This window comes from Zonotrichia albicollis, chromosome 15, assembly GCF_047830755.1.
Source record: "Zonotrichia albicollis isolate bZonAlb1 chromosome 15, bZonAlb1.hap1, whole genome shotgun sequence".
Taxonomy (NCBI): Eukaryota; Metazoa; Chordata; class Aves; order Passeriformes; family Passerellidae; genus Zonotrichia; species Zonotrichia albicollis.
In genome coordinates this window covers 2,894,445-2,911,766 of record NC_133833.1, presented here as the reverse complement: position 1 = coordinate 2,911,766, position 17,322 = coordinate 2,894,445, and the positions used below count along the sequence as shown (strand labels likewise).

The following is a 17,322-nucleotide window of genomic DNA, read 5'->3' as shown; positions in this document are numbered from 1 at the left end:
GGATTTTTCCTCCTGAGAAGCTGAGAGGCCTCAGGAACAAAATGCAAACAATGATTATCTGCTGCTGTGGAATGCAACAGGTGCATCTGGGATTGGTCTCATGTGGTTGTTTGGAATTAATGGCCAATCACAGCCCAGCTGTCTCGGTTTCCCAGTTTTCACCCTTTCTCCTTCCCTTTCCCTACTCATTTCAACAACCAGAAAGCCTTAAACGAAGGAAAATTTGGGAAAAAAAAAGGATCAGCCAGAAGGGATTACTGGGGTATATGTCGGCATCTGGAAGGAATCCAGTCAGATTTGCTTCCCCTTGTTATATTTTTCCTAATTTTCCCTTCTGTTTGTGCCCAATTTGGCTGTGCCTGATGCTGAAGGGAGGTGCCATTCCATGAGATTCTTCAGCTCTTGAACACCTGTGGCTGGTGAAATCCTTCCTCAGGCTTCAGAGTTAACAGTGCAATGACGTGGAATGAAAAACCTCTCTCTCCCCAGGGCACTGTAAAACCTCAGTTTTGTCCAGCTCACAAAATCTGTTGTGTTGGGAGCCTTTTCAATGACAACAAACCCATTTATTTCAATAAATGACAGCTCAGATTCTGACACAGCCCTGAGCTGGCAACGCGGCTGATTCCAAACTGGCCCAGTTGGACTTGGCATCAGCAGGGAGGAAATGTCTCATTGCACACTGGGCTTGCCAGGGAAGGCCTCATTGCTCTTGGAGCGGTGGAGAATGATTCTCTCTGGATTGGGAAGTCAAATGGCTCCCAGGGAAGGGTCTGTTTGCCCCCTTCCCATTGGCATCTCTGCCTGAACATGGAATTGTGGCAGCACATCCCAAACTCAGAAGTGAGGATGCCATGCAGCATCCCGCTGGATGTTGGCTGTGATAAATGTGAATTAATAGATCTGGACTGAGAGTCCCAGGCAAAGCTATCAGCTTGAGGTTCAGAGTTTGAATAAAAGTGCTTAATTTGTTCCTTTAGCTCTTTGGCTACTTAAAAAAAAATATCTAGAGCCTGCTTTGAGACTCATCAAAGAACCTGGGATGATTTTCATTATTCTTCTCCTTGATACTTGAGAGGATTTAGATCAAACTGTTAAAAATACAGCGTGGCTTTCCACTCAGAGAAAGAGAACACAGAGAGCAATGAGGGCAAAGCTCTGCTGTACAGACTCATGGACCACTCATCCCCCAAGCTCCTGGGCCAGGAGCAGCCTCAGGATCCTCCAAAGACCCTGGGAGGTGTTTTTGCTGTGGCTGCCGTGGGTGATGCCATCCCACAGCATGGGAACTGCCCCAAAAACTCTGCCAGTGCCTAAATCCACCCTCTGATGCTCTGCTGCTCCCCAAGTCAGAGGGCAGACTGGCCCAGAAAATGGCAAAGATGATAAATGCACCCAGTAAGAATTGCCTCAAGCACAAACCACACCACTCTTGGCCCTTGTGTCCCAGAGCTGCTGGCCTGAGAGCCAAGGTGAAACTGCTGGGAAATTTGGGGTGTCCTGCTCGCTCCCATTGAACTTCTCTGGTGTTTCTCAAGAGCTGAGCTCTGGTTTCAGCCTTGGCAGGGATTGAACAGGATCTGCCTCCCTGCTATCCAGCAGTCTATTTTCAGGAAAATCACAGCAACCTGATTATTTCTGAGACCTCTGCCCCCTTGTCAATTTTGATTGGAGTTGGCCCGGGAGTTCAAAAGGCTGTAACAGTTTGATCATATAATCCTGGCTTCCTTAGGAAACCAAGCTAAGGAACAAACAAACACAAGTCCTTACAGAAATCCTCCCTTGACACTTGAGGGGTTTTTTTAATCAACACCTTGACTTCTAAGAAGATTTTTACCTTCACTTCCCACCAAGATTGTCTTACAGAGCAGCCACCAAACGTGGCTCTGGAGTGGCACCATTGCTGCATTAGGGACAGGCAGGATCCCAGTGGATCCCAGTGGATCCCAGTGGGACCCAGTGGATCCCAGTGGGACCCAGCACAGGGGATGAGCTCTGCTGAGCCCCCAGCAGACAGGTTCAGCTGCAGCCAAGCTCAGAGCTGAGCTCCCGGTGCATGGGCCCTGCAGAGGCAGAGAATTCCCCAGCTGGACAATTCCCCCTGGGCTGCTGGCCCAGCTCAATCCTGCCCAGAGCTGCTGTGCTGGGAGCTGCAGGGGCTCCAGCTGCACCTCTGGGCTCCTGGGGGAGGAAACAGCAGCTCAGCCTGGTCCCTGCTGGGCTGGTTGGCTCCCCAGGAGTGCAGAGAGCTCCGACACACCAAGGCCCCCAAACCCCAAAATCTTTGGGGCATCCCCTGGGTGCAGCAGGAGCTCAGAGCAGGGGCACCGTGCCCAGATCCCTCCAGGTTGGCCACCAGCTCCTCCTCCCTCTGTGCCCTTTCCCTTGGTGCTCCTTCCATCAGCGCTGACAGCAGATCTGCTGCAGGAGCCGCTCCACAACCCAACTCCAACCAAAGGCAGCAGCTGCTGCTGCGGAAATCATGGACAAGAACGCCCCTGGATGATCTAAAGTAACATATTTTGGTATTAATTGCAAACTGTTTTTTCATCTCCCACTTTCAGAGGAGTTCTTAAAAAAAAAAAAAACACTTAAAAAAAAATCTAGTTGCAAATGTGCCAAAAGCGATTATTTATGCTCGTTCAGCGTTATTTGATCTCGGCCAATTACTACCGTGTTCCGAACAAGAGGCTGCAAAAGGAAATCTTCTCCCTCCTTTTTTTTCTTTCTTTCTTTTTTTTTTTTTTTTAGGAAATCGGACCAACATTTCCCCGTTCAGAAACGATGACGCCTCACTCCGTTAGCCTGGGGATTCAAACAGCAAACGCGGAATTGAGAGAAAAGCCGAAGGAAAGGACGGGAAAAGAGGGGGACCCGTCCGGGAGGGAGGGGACACAGGGCGGGCAATGCAGATTCCGGATTTTCCTGGGCCAAAAAGAGGAGAATAAGTGATCGGAATGGCCTCGAGAAAGGCAGAGCCCGCATCACTCCTTTGCAAAAGGAACAAGATCTCTTTTTTATCTTTTCTTCTTCCTTTCTTTTCTTTCCTTAAACATAGCTTTTCCCTCCGTGAGAGGTGTACGTTTAATTATAAAAGGGCCTTTTTCTGTTGTAATCTCTTTCCAGCTCAATTCCTTTGCTGGATAAATCCCTTAAACGTGTTGTCATTCCTTATTTATTGATTGCAGGTATTTGGGGTTTAATTGAGCAAGTCGGTCGTGGCCCAGGGCAGGAGTGGCGCTACATGAGCAATTAAATCTGATTAGCCCGAGCCCTTTAAGCCCCAGCTGGGTGATTGATAACCGAGACCAACATTCTTCAATTGACTCGCTACATCAAAAAGGAGAAAGGCTTAGAGGAGAAACGCATGGGTCCAACATGAAAAATAGCAAAGGAGCCGAGCAGATTAGATTTGCAAAGGAGCTGAGCTAACGGCGAAGGGAGCGGGGAGAACAGTCCTGCTCAGCCCATAAAATAAATCCCTACATGTCTCCTCCTCTAAACTCAGCCGAGCCTGGATTTTTTTTTTAAATTTTGCTTTGTTTTCGTTTTTGTTTTTGTGTTTTCAGCGGCTGAAGTGACCCGAGCGGGAGCGAGGATGGCTGAAGGCGGCGGAGCTGGGATTTGAGCAGCGCTCAGCCCTCGGAGCGCGGCTCCATCCATAAAGCTGTCGTCTGTTTGTTAGGGTGTTTGTCCGCTCCGTCATTACGCGTTTTGCCCGGTAGTTTAAGAAAATAAACTGGCGGGGAGAACAGGAGCGAGTCACCCCCATCGATCACGCTGATGGATGTCGGTGCCTGCGCTGGGAAGGGAACCGGACCAGTCCGGGGACAGCCCCGGCAGCGTGCCCGGGCACCGAGGGCATTCCAGTGCCCTCTGCGGGACTGGGGGGCCGGGGATGCCCCGAGGGCCCCCCAGCGCTGGCGCTCCGGGGAGAGCGCACGGATCGGCCGTGCGGAGCTGTGGGGAGCGGCACCGGCGGGGCACACATGGCCCTGGCACACATCCTGTCACACATGTCTTATGGCACACGTGTCCCTGGCACACATGACCCTGGCACACATGACCCTGGCACACGTCTTATGGCACACATGCCCCTGACATACATGTCCCTGGCATACACGTCCCTGTCACACATGTCCCTGGCACATATGTGCCTGGCACACATCCCCCGGTCCCTGGGGCGTTTTCCTGCCCGGGTCTGGAGCAGGCGAGGGGGTGCGAGGTCGCTCCAGCTCCGCTGTGCCACTCCCGAGGGTCCCGGCCGTGCCAATACCAGGGTTCCCGGCCGTGCCAATCCCCGCCGTGCCAGCCCCGGGGGTCCCTGCAGTGCCAGCCCCGAGAGTCCCAACCGTGCCAGCCCCGGGGGTTCCACCGTGCCAATCCCGGGAGTCCCTACAGTGCCAATTCCGGGGATCCCTGCAGTGCCAGCCCCGGCCGTGCCAGCCCCGGGGGTCCCAGCTGTGCCAGCCCCGTGAGCCCCACCGTGCCAGCCCTGGCCGTGCCATTCCCGGCCGTGCCAGCCCCGGGGGTCCCGCGATGCTCCCGGAGCCACCGCGCCGGCAGCGCCCGCCTGAACCTGAACGGCAGCGAAGGGGGAAAGAAATCAAAGCCAGGGCAGAGAGAAGCCCGGGAAGCTCGGGAACATCGGGGAAAGCTCGGGGGAAGCGTCCCGGGCCGGGCTCGGGGCAGGGGCTGCCACCCCCGCCGGGCACCGGGGGCCGGGGCGGCTCCCAGCGCGCTCCCCTCCCGCTGCCGAGCTTTGCCTCGGATCAAAACAGCCCCGAAAGCCCCAGAAATCACCGGGGAGGGGAGGAGGAACGTCAGCAGGAGCTGGACTTCTAAAAAACCGTTCCGCCCCATAGGCTTTAATATTAAAAACCCCCTAGGAGCCTCAGACACTGTATTAATTAGTGCAACCACCCATGAAAAGTTGGGTTTGAAACAGCATTCTTTGCCCTGTGTGAAACAGCAACCCTAATAAACAATTGTTAACTTGGCCTATTGCCTCTGGTAAATTACACAGCATTAAAAAATAATGCTTTTCATATTAGGCAGTAATTAAAGGTTGGGACAGCTTTAAAACAAGAGGGGGAGGGGGGGAATCAAAGAAAATATAAAAATGTTCTTTCAAGAGTTATGGGAGGCTAATAAAGTATGTCTGTTATAGTGCACCACTTTGCCCCCAGCTACAGCCAAACTGGAGCCACTGCAATTGCCTCTCAATAAGATAATGATATTCCTTTCTCTGCTATTAAAAGGCTCCCAGTGCAAACTTAAAATGATTTATTTAATTTAAGAAATTATGAGGTGTAACTTCAAAGCGTAAGCCGTTAGTAATGGAAAACACCAGGTTGTTTAAAATTATAATAATAATTGTTTGGAATACAGTGACATCAAAGTGCTTTCATCACCAAATAAAATATAGCACAGACCCCCAAATCCAGTGGAGTTTATTGAGTAGACATTTTTTGGTGTGTTTTTATTATTTCCTTATCAAGAGACATTATTTTAGCAGCTCCTTTTCTCAGCTTTGATGTTTTGACAGTCTTAAATTAATTTTATTGCATTTTTTTGGCTCGGAGATGGGAGATTATTCTGACTGCTTATTTTTCATTATGACTTTTTTGTTTTCAAGAACCGGTTTGTTATTTAACACAGCACCTTGATAAGCGCAGTCGAAATGAATTGGCCATTACAGGTCATTAAAAAGCAAAGAATTCTGTTTTCAAGCAATCCATTACACGTCTGGGAAAATATTCCTACTTAAAACAAACTTTTGAGTCGAACGCTGGCATAATCAGTTTAATAAAATGGGTAGCGCATACTTTTAAGGAACGTGGGGTTTTTTTCTCTTTACGAGATTCTTGCTTATTCAAAACACAGCAATCTAAGAAATACATATACAAAACATTTTGCCAAAAAAAAAAAAGACCTGCCTTTGCAGCAAGAACATCACAGAATGTTTTTAATTTCCTTGAACAGTGTTATAAAACCTTAATCGCGCATACATTGCCCGAGACTTTTTCTTCCCAAGCAAAGCAGAATTATTCCAACCCCCTTTAAAAATGGTAGCATTTTAAAATATACTGCAGTTGCAGCTTTATAGACCGGTCTTTCCACTAAAACAGCAGGGACAGAATTGCTCGGGTGTTAAAAGACTGAAATATAATGGATGGAAAGATTTTTATTCCTTGCGTGCAACCGGTTGGGAGCTGCGGGCAGCACCCGCCGAAATCCTGGTGGATTACGGTGGGAAACGCTCAGCGAGGGGCTCGGGGAGCCAAACAACAACCAAAATAAAAAAGCTCAACAACAACAACAACAAAAGACCCCAAATTTCCCCTCTGCCTTTCCCCGCGGCAGCGAAAATGAGCGTGAACGGTGGGGCGGCTCCTCCTGGGATGAGCTGAGCGGTTTCCCTGAGCTCCCTCATGCTTTTCACTGGAAAAATATGCCCCCTCTGCTCTGGAATGGAAAAAGGGAAAAGAAAAAAAAATATATTGGAATAACCTCTTTGTTTTTATTTTGCGAGTGAGGCTTCCTACGCCAAGAATGTGGGCGCTGCCGAAAGTAGGTTAATTTCTGAAAGTGACCCCCGGAAAAGGCATTTTGGAGTCTCCGTGGCGTAGGAACGGGAGGAACACGGTCACACTGCCGGAATGCCAGGGATTATTTCTTTGAAGAATGTTTTGGTGTTTTTTTGTTTTTTGTTTTTTTTTTGGTGTGTGTGTGCTTTTAATGATTTAAATTTTTTTTTTTTAATAAAGACATCCATTAGTGTTTGGGGATACTAAACTAAAATAGAGAGGGGGAATGTACTTTAGAGAAAGCAAAATGCTCGCTTGTGCCCCAGAGCAGCCCCGAGGGGGTGGCAGTGAATCCCCCGCGGTTGTTCCGCGGACCCTCTGGCTCCTTGCGTGCCTTGCAGCCCCTTCCGAAGGCCGCAGGGCCGCGGAGTTTGGCGCTTTCGGATCGTCCTTCCTCATCCATCCCCTCCGTGGGTTCTCCTCCTCCTGCACCGCACGTCCAGCGCTCACCCCAAAATCCCGCAGAGCCCCAGGTGTGCGCGAAGGGAACATTGGGGAGCTCGTGTGAGAGGCTCGGGCAGTGCGGGGATGTGCAAAATGCCCCTGCAGAATCACGCTGCAGAGATTTGGGGGTGCGTGTGAACCACGGGGGCGATGGGGACAGGGCTGGGAGCCGGGATGATGCTGGTGCTGCGCTGGGGCTGCTCCTGCTGCTGCTCTGGGGCTGCTGCTGCTGCGGGGCTCCGCTCGCTGCCCGGCTCTGCCCGGCCTGGAGGGGACCTGAGCCCCCCGGGTGGGTCCGAGGGGCAGGTGGCGAGAGCATCCCGGCCCCGTCATCATCCTCCTCCTCACCCCCATTCCCACTCCCATCCCCATTCCCATCTCCATACCATTGTCATTCTCACCCCCATTCTCATCCTCACCCCTATCCCCATTCCCATCCTCATCCCCATCTCCATCCTCATCCTCACTCTCACTCTTATCCTCATTCCCATCCTCATCCCCATCTCCATCCTCATCCTCACTCCCACTCTTATCCTCATTCCCATCCCCATCCCCATCCCCATCCTCACTCTCATCCCTATCCTCACCCCCATCCCCACTCCCATCCTCACCCCATCCTCATCCTCACCCCCATTCCCATCCCGTGGCTCGGGGGTCTCTGGGTGCCCGCAGCCCCGAGGATTCCCCGCTGTCCCGGGCACGCCGCTGCAGCCAGCCCGGTTTGGCTCGTTCGCCATAAAACGCAGCAATTCCGGCCTTTGACAAGGCGACGCGACAACACGAAATGCAGGCTCGGAGCGCCCGTGGCTTTGGGTAATGAACGCCTGGCCCGAGCGAGGCAGAAAAGCGCGATCCCAAATGTTTATGTCAACAAATCCATCCCCGGTGACTGAAGGTGTGCCCGGCTGGCCTGAGCCGCCGCTCAGCAAGTCCGGGTTTTAAGGATCGGGATAATTTATCGCGTTGTTTTTAATGTTTATTATTTATTGCTCTAATTATTTTTCACTTTCTATTGGGAATTTAAAATATATAGATGTACCTGGAACATGTGCCAAGTCCTTTCAGTCTCACTCAACTTCTAATCATCGCATCTGCTTTGTGTCAGAAAATACTTTGGGAACAATTTAACTTTGCATTAAAATAACTAATTAAAGCCACACCTCCCCCAGCCTCTTGCGAAAGTGGGGGAGGAATTTCAGTAAGTGCATCGCTTTTAATGATAGCATTCTGATTTCCCTGCCTCGCTGTAATTTATTCAGTTACAGATCTGCCTGCGGGGCAGCTCCCATTAGGACGATGATGAAGTCTCATGAGTAAAGCTTGACACCTCCCTCCTAATAAAATATAATACTCAATTAACTCGGCCTTTCTGAAGGCTTTAATTGGAACAAGTTAATAATGGGCGCAGGGGTGAATTGTCATGCCATCCGCAGGCTCCGAGAAGGTGTCACGGATCCCTCCCGCCTTTCCCAGAGCCGAGGTTGTAACCGAGATTTGGAAGCTTTTCCTTCAACACTCCTGCGCGCCGCAATAAATCTGTATCCATTTAGGGATCCAGCATAACACACGCAAAGCTCCCGCGCTCAAAGAATTTCCAGCAAAAAGATTTAGCTGTAATCCCTGACACAGCTGATTTATACCGAAGGTTCAGAAACACCGCTGGCTTATTTATAGCCCAGCACTCGGGACGGGCGGCCGGGAAAGGGCAGGGCCGGGGGGACCTCACCTTGCCCGGGATTTTGGGGGGTGATGCTTCGGGAAAAGGGAATCGGGGAAAGAAGCGGGTTTTCTCCATTTTTTATGCAGCGGTAAATTTTAATTTGAAGAGCATAAGTGGAGACTGGGCTCTCCTCCAGCTTTTCCCTGTATTTATAAAGTTGGGGGGTCCTCAAGGGTTTTCTGGGAGTGGGGAGAGGATGAGCAGGGCGAGCTCTGCATCCCCTCCCCACAGCCCGCCTGGGCCGTGCTCCATTCCCCGGCCCTTCCATCCCGATCCGGGGATGCTGAGGAGCCGGCAAGGGACGGGAGAATTCCCGGAGCTCCAGCGGCGCTGCCCGGAGCGCTGTGCCCGCAGGAGAGGGGAGAGCGCACCCGGGGCAAGCTCCAGAGGGGCAAACACACCTGGTTAGGGAGAAATACACCTGGTTAGGGGGCAAAAACAACTGGTCAGGGGGTAAAAACCTCTCGTTAGGGGTAAAAGACACCTGGGCAGGAGGAAACACATCTGGTTAGGGGACAAAAACACCTGGGCAGGGGGCAAACACACCTAGTTAGCAGGAGCACACTTGGGCAGGGGGCAAAGTCATCTGGTTAGGGAGCAAAACCACCTGATTTGTCCCCGGGTCCCCTCCTAACCCCAGGAGCCCTCCTGGGACATTTCCATGCCGTGGCTCCTCTGATCCCAGCCCGGGGAGGGTGCCCAGCACCTGCTGTCCCAGCCTGGCCCCAAACCGTGGGACAGCACAGCACCCCGGTGCCCCGAAATGCAGCTGGAGCACTGCAGGGCCCCGACAGGTTTTGCCTGTCCCAAATTCCCCCAAATCCTTCAGGAGTCGAGATCCATCTCCCCCCAAAGCACAGAGTCCAGGGGAGAGCCCTAAGGACAGGGAAAGGGGCTGAGAGTGATGGAAACATCAGCGGAGCGCGGCGCTGTAAAGAATGGAGGCGCCTAAAAGAGGTCGTTAAAAACAAGGAAACCTCATAAAAGCTTTGGCTTTTGACTCCGAAATGTTGACTTGCAATTCACCTTCATGCGCTGCAAATTTGGCTTTAAATCAGATTGAGAAAGGGGAAATAATCATAAAGGCAACCCAAACATTCCTTTGAACTTGACCCAGCGGTGCAAAACACACACGGAGAGGAGGCACCTTTCAAAGGACTCCAAGCACTAACAGACCCACACGCGATTAAACATGTTTTTTCTTTTTTAATTTAATTCGAAATAAGAGATAAGAAATAATAAATCTTCAATAAAATATATAAAATTGTACAAGGCATCCCTTTCAAAGGGATTCTCCTATAATGGGAGATCGGGGGTGAGGGGAAGGGAGAGAGGAAGTTCATCTATAGTGGGTCCCAGGCAGCATCAATGCCTGGGTCAAAACAAACCAAAACCAGCAAAACCTCGTGGCTTTTTTTTTCTTTCCATTTTTTTTTCTGATTTTTTTCTCTTTTTTTTTTTTTTTTTTTTTTTTTTTTTTTTTGTTTCATTTCTTTCCTCCACAACAGCATGCTAAGAAAATAAATCCAGGAGAAGCTCTGACTTCAGTGCTCCACAGCCTTGGGAGTAACTTCCTCATAAAGTTTAGCAAGAGTAATACAAATAATACAAGAGTTACAAGGAGAAGCTGCTGCCAGAGCTCCCACCACAGGGACAGGCAGGTCACACAGTCTCTGTCACCCCTCTGCCCTGCTCATGGGGTGATTGTGACACCCGGATCTCTCTTTGGAAGGGCTCAAAGCACGAGTCACTTCTATTGGCATCCTCAGAATGGAAGAAAACTCACGGGGTTCTTCTCTTTAACACAGGCTGTGGCAAACACAAATCATAAAAATCCCATAACATCCCCCGGAATGATTCAACAATCCTTTCTGGGAACAACCCACGTCTTTCTCCCCTCTCTCCAGCTTTTCCAAGAGCATTGCAGAGCCAAGATTACCTGGCTACAGCCAAAAGTTTCTAAGCATGCCAATAGGAAGAGATAAAAACCAGCCTGCCTAAGAGCCCTCCCTCGCTCTTCACCTCCCCTGCCAGTGCTTTACAAAGGCTGAAGCGATTTATACACAGAAAGGCATCACAGGAGCCACGCTGGGCAAAGCTGGGCTCTACATTTAGGGGCCCTGCTGCTCATCTCGCCGAGGTTCGGGATGCAAAACTTTTCCCTCCCCCCAGAAATGCAGGAATTTGCTGGCTCTGAACTCCACTGAGACTCTACCGGCTCTAGTTTCTATTTACACGTCTCTAGCTACGGGCTCTGCTGTCTTCAAAAGAACGAACCAAACAACAAAACTTCGATTAGACCTTTTTATTTCCCTCCCCCCTGCCCCCAGGTGAGGGGATGGTAACTTAGAGCATGGCTCAAGGGCACTCACCCCTCTCATTTTAAACCCACTGGGCCGCGCCAGGAAGGTGTCAGGGAATTTCTGCCTCTGTATGATAAATTTGCTTTTTCACCCACTCTTTTTTTAACCTAGTTTTACTTGCACTGGATAAAACCCCTACATTTACTCACAAATAATTTTTTTGTTGATTTTTATGCTTTTTTTGGTTTTTTTTTTTTTTTTGCTTTGAGGAGCAGACTCTGAGTGCTCAGAGCACTCTCAGGAGACGCCCAACCCGTAGCAAACTCCCAGAACAACTCAGGATGCCAGATAGAAGCGTGCAGAAGGAATGGCCAGTACTGGTTGGGGTTCTGCCTTCTCAGGGCTGGACAGGATCCACCAGGAAGTCTGTCTGTCTGTTTGTCTGTCTGTCTGAGGCTTTGTCTGTCGGATCTTCTTAGGATAAGTGGTACATGCTGTATCCAACGGGAGTGGCGTAGAGTCCAACGGGCGGGATGGGGAGCACAGGTCTGTGAAAAGGGTAGGATGTGCCGTACAGCGAGGCAGCCTGGATGGGGGAGTTGATGGGGAAAGGGAGGCTGAACCCCGAGGGCAACATGGGCTTGGCTGCCATTTTGAGCTTCTCCAGCTCGGCCTCCTGCAGTCTCTTGGCCTTGGCCCTCCGGTTCTGGAACCAGATTTTGACCTGGGTCTCTGTGAGGTTGAGGGAGCTGGAGAACTCGGCCCTCTCGGCGATGGACAGGTACTGCTTCTGGCGGAACTTGCGCTCCAGAGCCAGCAGCTGCGAGGTGGTGAACGGCGTGCGGGGCTTCCTGTTGGTCTTGTGCTTCCTCAGGGTGCAGGCCGTGGGGCTCAGGTGTCCTGCAAGGAAGGCACAGGGGGGTTAGCACGGCAGCAGGGACACCCTAAAGCTCTGCTGGGTGTCCCCTCCAAACGCGGCATCCTTTGGCAAAGGGGATCTGGAAATCTTCTCCTAATTCACAGCGCTTTTGGCTGATGGAAGGGAGATTTTGGCTCAGGGATTTCAAAGGGCACAGGGAATTCACAGGTCACTTCACAGGGGTCTAGAGCACACAGACCAACAGGCTGGGCTGCTGCACAGCTCCAGGAAAGCACAAACACCACGAAAGCAGGAGATTCCCAAAAGGACAGTGGGGCAAAAGCAGAGCCCAGCCCTGCTCAGGGTTTCCCCACCAAGCACAACAAGTGACAGCTGAAAAAGGTCTGACAGTTTTTGTGGTTTCTCTAACTGGACATTTTTTCTGGCTATTATTTTCTTTTAAATCAAGTTTTTCCTCTGCTTATTAACTTTGATTTTCAGTAGGTATTTTCTACTTATCAACCAGTATAAAAACCCACAAGCTCAAAAAATAAAGCAGTGCTCTTTTAATTCAACATTCAGCTTTTATAACATTTGCCAATTAAAAAATAAACCAAAACCCAGACAAAACTTCAGCATTTTGTAGCAAATAAAAGCCAGAAAATCCACCACCTATTGTGCCTGCCTTAAACCCCAGCCAGGTTAGGCAATATTCCCGGGATGGCAGAGAGCTGACTTGCCTTCAGATGAATTTAGCACTTCACTAATAATTTTGCAATCTAAAGAATAACTAAAAAGTAGGCGGCTGACTTCAAAAGCTCGGTAAATTGGCTTTGATTTGCTCACTCTGGGGCACAGGACAAGTCACCCTGGCTGGACACAGCAGTGACACCCAAATTGCTGAATTTGGTTCACATTGTGGTGGTGTCTGCTTCAAGCACTTATCAGGATTTGCACTTTGGGTTTTCTGTACTCGTTTTGCTTTTCTTTCATTTTTTAAAGCTGTTTAAGCACATATAATGTAATTTTAAAAATCCCACGAGGGAATTGTTCTAAAGTTCAGAAAAGGGGAGGGAGAAAACGCAGCAGAAAAAGTTAAACTTGTCTTATTGCTCTTCCTCTAGAATGCAAACTACTGAAATACTGAAAACAAAAAAAATAAAGCTCCTCTAGGGAACAACTTTCAAATACCGGCCTATGATCCTAGCAGGGCATTTTAATAATCCAGGTGCTCACCGTGATTCACTTCTAAAATTGCATTAAATAAAACTGCAGCGAACCTACCCTGACTCCCTGCCTCTCCCCGCGTTGTTCCACGCTGGTTTTAAACCCAATTCCTTTCTCTTCCTAAAGTGAAGCTCTCCCAGGACTGGGACAGGGTTTGGGGTGCCCGTGGCTCCCTGTCCCTGGGCTGAGCCTGACCCGGCTCCGGCTCTGCACAGAACAGAAATGTGCTTTTCCATGAAATCCCGGGGAAATATTCCATGAAATCCCGGGGAATATCCCATGAAATCCCGGGAATATTCCCTCCCGGATACTGCCCGAGGGGCTGCCGGGCTCTGGGAACAGCAGGGACCCGGAATTGTGTTTATCCCGTGCCAGTTTCCCCTCACTGATTTGTTTTGCTGGTTTTTTTTTTTTCTCTTTATCCTCATTTTCCTGGTAATATCGGACAAAACCCCCATAATTTGAAGAGGGTTCCCTCTCCGTGTTCCTCAAAACTCGAACTTTTCCAGCTTTTCCCCCAGCCCATCCCACCAGTAATATTAATATTAATAATAATAAATCGAGGGCTGTTTTTAATGTCAGAACTCTCCATGGACAGGTGGTTTTGGGAAATGAGGAAAAGTGTCGAGGCCGAAGGACCTTCCCCTCCCTGATCCTCAGTTTTCTCCCCAAATCCCTCTGAAGTCACGGGAAGTCCCAGATACCCAAGTCCTACACAAAACTCATTTGCCGATCCCGAGAACAAACAATTTTCAAAGAGAAAGAGGAGGAATTACGAAGGGGAAAAAAAATCTATAGGGAGATTATTAGGCCGTGTCTGAGTCTGGGGTTTTGGGCAGATTTAGAGAAAAGGGGCACGCATTTTTCCAAGATTTTTCCAGGGTACATGAAAATTAAAAACCGGAGCTACACAGGGAATGCCTTCCTCCTGCCCTCTCCCAGCACGATAGAAATCAAATTAATTCGGGTTTATCATAAAAGAAAAGAAGTGGATGAAAGCCAAATCGAAATTATTGTTAAAAAAAAAAAAAAAGAATAAGGAAAGCTGTAAAAACACTAAACTTTCCTCTCGCAGTATTAGACTGAAGAGTAAATTCCGCGAGACAGTTCACGCCTGTAAAGTCTCTAAGTTAAATAGAGCAGGCAAGTTTTTCCAGCAGGAAAGTTTGGGATGCGCGGAGCAGAGCGGATAAACCCTGTACAGGTGTGCGGCACGGCCGGGATGCTCCTTCCCCGTCTCTGAAGGATGTTCGGGGGCTTTTCATTCCTAAAAAGCAATATTTCTTTCGCCGTTTATTTGATAAGGGATGGCCCCGAAAGCGAAAGGCGGCTCGGATCTGTCACCTCCGCACCGCGGCATCGGGAGGGACCGGGATGGGGGGACAAAGGGGTCGGGAGCAGTGCGGGGGTTTGGACACGCTCCGGAGCCAGGGATGGAGGGACAGCCCCAGGCTGGAAGGGACAATTCCCGAGTGTGAGAGATCGCAGCGCGCCGCGGACGGGAGAAAGGCGCAGGGAGAAATCGCAGCGCTGTCGCAACGGGATAAGATAAATGGACTGAGTGGCTGCCAGGGGCCGCGAGTCGGGACAGGAGCTGGTGCCTGGTGATTTCTGATCTTCCTAAGGCTTTGAAAGCGGTCTGTGTTCATATACATCCATTTAGTGATGTACAGAAACATTTAACTCTATACATACAGAATAGTATCAATATATAATAATAAATATGGAACCAATGGGAATGTGGCACACGTATTAATATCTATAAAAGTATAGCGGAATCGCGGAATATTTTAAGTTGGAAAGGACCTTAAAATCACCTCCTTCCATCGGCAGCGACACTTTCCCCTAGACCAGCTTGCTCAGGGCCCCATCCAGCCGGGCCTGGAGCCCTTGGGTGGGAACATAGGATATAAAATACAGGATCTACGTGCAGCGCATCCCGCCCGGCCCCGGAGCACTCACTTGGCGGCGGGGAATATCTGCCGGCCTCCGGAGGGATCCAGGACGAGCCGTCCTCCGAGTTCTCCGACTTCACCGAGGCGGTGTCGAAGGGTTTTGTAAGCGCCCCGGGCGGGCTGTGCGCGTCGCGGGAGCCGTGGCCCGCCAGCAGCAGGTTCCTGGAGGTGCCCACGGCCGCCCCGTCCGCGCTGCCGCCGGCCGCGGGCAGCGGCGGCTCCTTGGGGGGCGGCGGCGGCTTCTTGTCGGACATGAGCGCTTCCACGCTGAACGGCAGGCTCGACACCTTCACTTTGTGGTGCTCCTCGGCGCCGGCCGCCGCGCCCTCCTCGTCCGAGGAGAAGACGTCCTTGGCCTTGTGAGGGGAAGCCATGGCGGTGCGCGGAGCTGGCGCTGCCCGGAGTGCGGCGAGCGGGCCCGGCCGCCCCCCTTTTCCCCCTCTGGGGCTCCCCGCCGCTGTCCTCCTTGCCCGAGCGGGGGAGCCGCCCCGCCGTCCAATCAGCGCCCGTCGTGCTGCGTGACGTAGCGCACGGCCGGCTTCTATTGGCTGAGCGTGGCGAAGGGGGCGGGCCCAGCCGGCGCCGCTCGCGGGGAGTTCCCGGGCCGCCCCCCCCCGCTCCCTTCTCCCGGTCCCAATTAATGACACGGGGTTAATGACACGGGCGGCCCGCCGAGGAGCCGTGCAGGGCTGTAATCACAGCAAAGCCAGGGAAAAAAAAATAAAAATAATTAAGGCTGATGATGAGGCGAAGAGGGAACTTCAGAGGAACGCGGCTCTGCGGCCCCCCCCTCCCCGCCCCTCGCCGCCGGCTCGGCTCATCCCGGGGCACCGCGGGCTCATCGCGGCACCCCCGGGCTCATCCCGGCTCATCCGCGTCCCCCGACCCTCCCCGAGCGGGGTCTGTCCGCCCCTTCCCTCCATCTCCCCAAAAACGAGTCCCTTTCCCGGAGGAGCCGGGTCTGGGGATGCGGGATTCGGGATTCGGGATGTGGGATTCGGGATGTGGGATTCGGGATGCGGGATTCGGGATGTGGGATTCGGGATTCGGGATGAAGCAGACCCCCGGAGAAACGCGCGCCGCTGTTTTTTTTAATCCAATTTATTTTTTTCTTGTTTGCGTTTCCACGGCAGCAGGACCCATGTCGGGCAAAACCACTCTGCAGAGGTTAGATCTGTAATTATTATTATTTTTTTTTCTTCAGCGTCAATTATACACGTGATGAAAAGATGAGCTTTAATAAATTAGGGGCACGCAGCCCTTAATTAAAAGTCATATCAAACCAGCACTATGAAAGCGATTCTCTCACTTTTTGACTTCCTACCAGTGGTATGAATAAAGAGTGTCCTTTAAAAAGCTTTCATAATTACAGCGCGGATAAAAGCGAATACATATTGTTCTTTTCATAATTATTTTAATATTGCGCCGGGCGTTATTTCATGCTGCGCCCGCAACTTTCTCAGGTGTTTAGTTAGTTTGTTTTTGTTGGTTTTGTTTTCTTTTGTTTTTTCAACGTCCGGGGTGCGCAGGGTTTGGGAGCTGTTTTGTTGTTACAATTTATAAGTGAGGGCCGTTTTTAGAGTCACTAAAACCACTGAGAATGGGACAGGCACAACTTCTGTCCCCAAACCCCGAATTCAGGGGCAGCTCGAAGCTGCTCGGTGCTGCAGGGCTCTGACCACGAACGTTCGGATAAATCCCTTCTATTGAACACGGAGGGTTTAACCAGCTCATCTTTTGCTCGATTTGGACTCCTGGTTTCCCTGCCAGCTTAGGGAGAAGCCTTGGAAGTCCCCAGCCCAGCAAATCGCGAGTTCTCAGCTCGAAGATGGGGTGCAAGGAGCGCCCTGTGCTGCGGGCGCTGCTCTGTCCCAAAGCCAAGGGGACTCAAAGGATGCAGAACGACTTATCCCTATTATTTTCTGTACATACATTAAACAAACCTCTCTTTTTCAGGGCCCAGGGGTGCTCCGGACCCCTCAGGGCCCTGCTCATCCCTCCCCACTGCTCAGCACCGAGCACCGAGCGGCCCCAGCCCTGATAAGATCGCCCCCGGTGCCAGGGAGAGCAAATTGGGAGCGGGGCACGGGATGGCCGTGTGGGAAGGAGCGTGGGAGGACGAGTGCGAGGAGCCGAGTTACAAAACCCCACTCATCAGCCCTGGCGCTAATTAATAGCAGGGTTTGCACACCCATTACTGATTGCTGCCCGTGTTACTGCACAC

General features: G+C 51.1%; 1 protein-coding gene across 1 annotated transcript; it reads right to left on the bottom strand.

Annotated features, from left to right (window-relative positions):
* Nucleotides 1–11,240: 11,240 nt before the first annotated feature.
* Nucleotides 11,241–15,566, bottom strand: MSX2 (msh homeobox 2). Its single transcript, XM_074552182.1, has 2 exons — nt 15,106–15,566; nt 11,241–11,957 (listed from the first exon to the last, which is right to left on the bottom strand). Exons 1-2 carry the CDS (start codon nt 15,470–15,472, stop codon nt 11,533–11,535), a joined length of 792 nt encoding a protein of 263 aa, XP_074408283.1. The 5' UTR covers nt 15,473–15,566; the 3' UTR covers nt 11,241–11,532.
* Nucleotides 15,567–17,322: the final 1,756 nt, after the last annotated feature.

What these genes read in the sequence shown, in the direction of transcription:
- MSX2 (XM_074552182.1), bottom strand. Translation starts at nt 15,472, where the DNA reads ATGGCTTCCCCTCACAAGGCCAAGGACGTCTTCTCCTCGGACGAGGAG. An exon ending in CAGATATTCCCCGCCGCCAA is followed by an intron (nt 11,958 to 15,105) that starts GTGAGTGCTCCG and finishes CCTTCCTTGCAG; the next exon opens with GACACCTGAGCCCCACGGCC.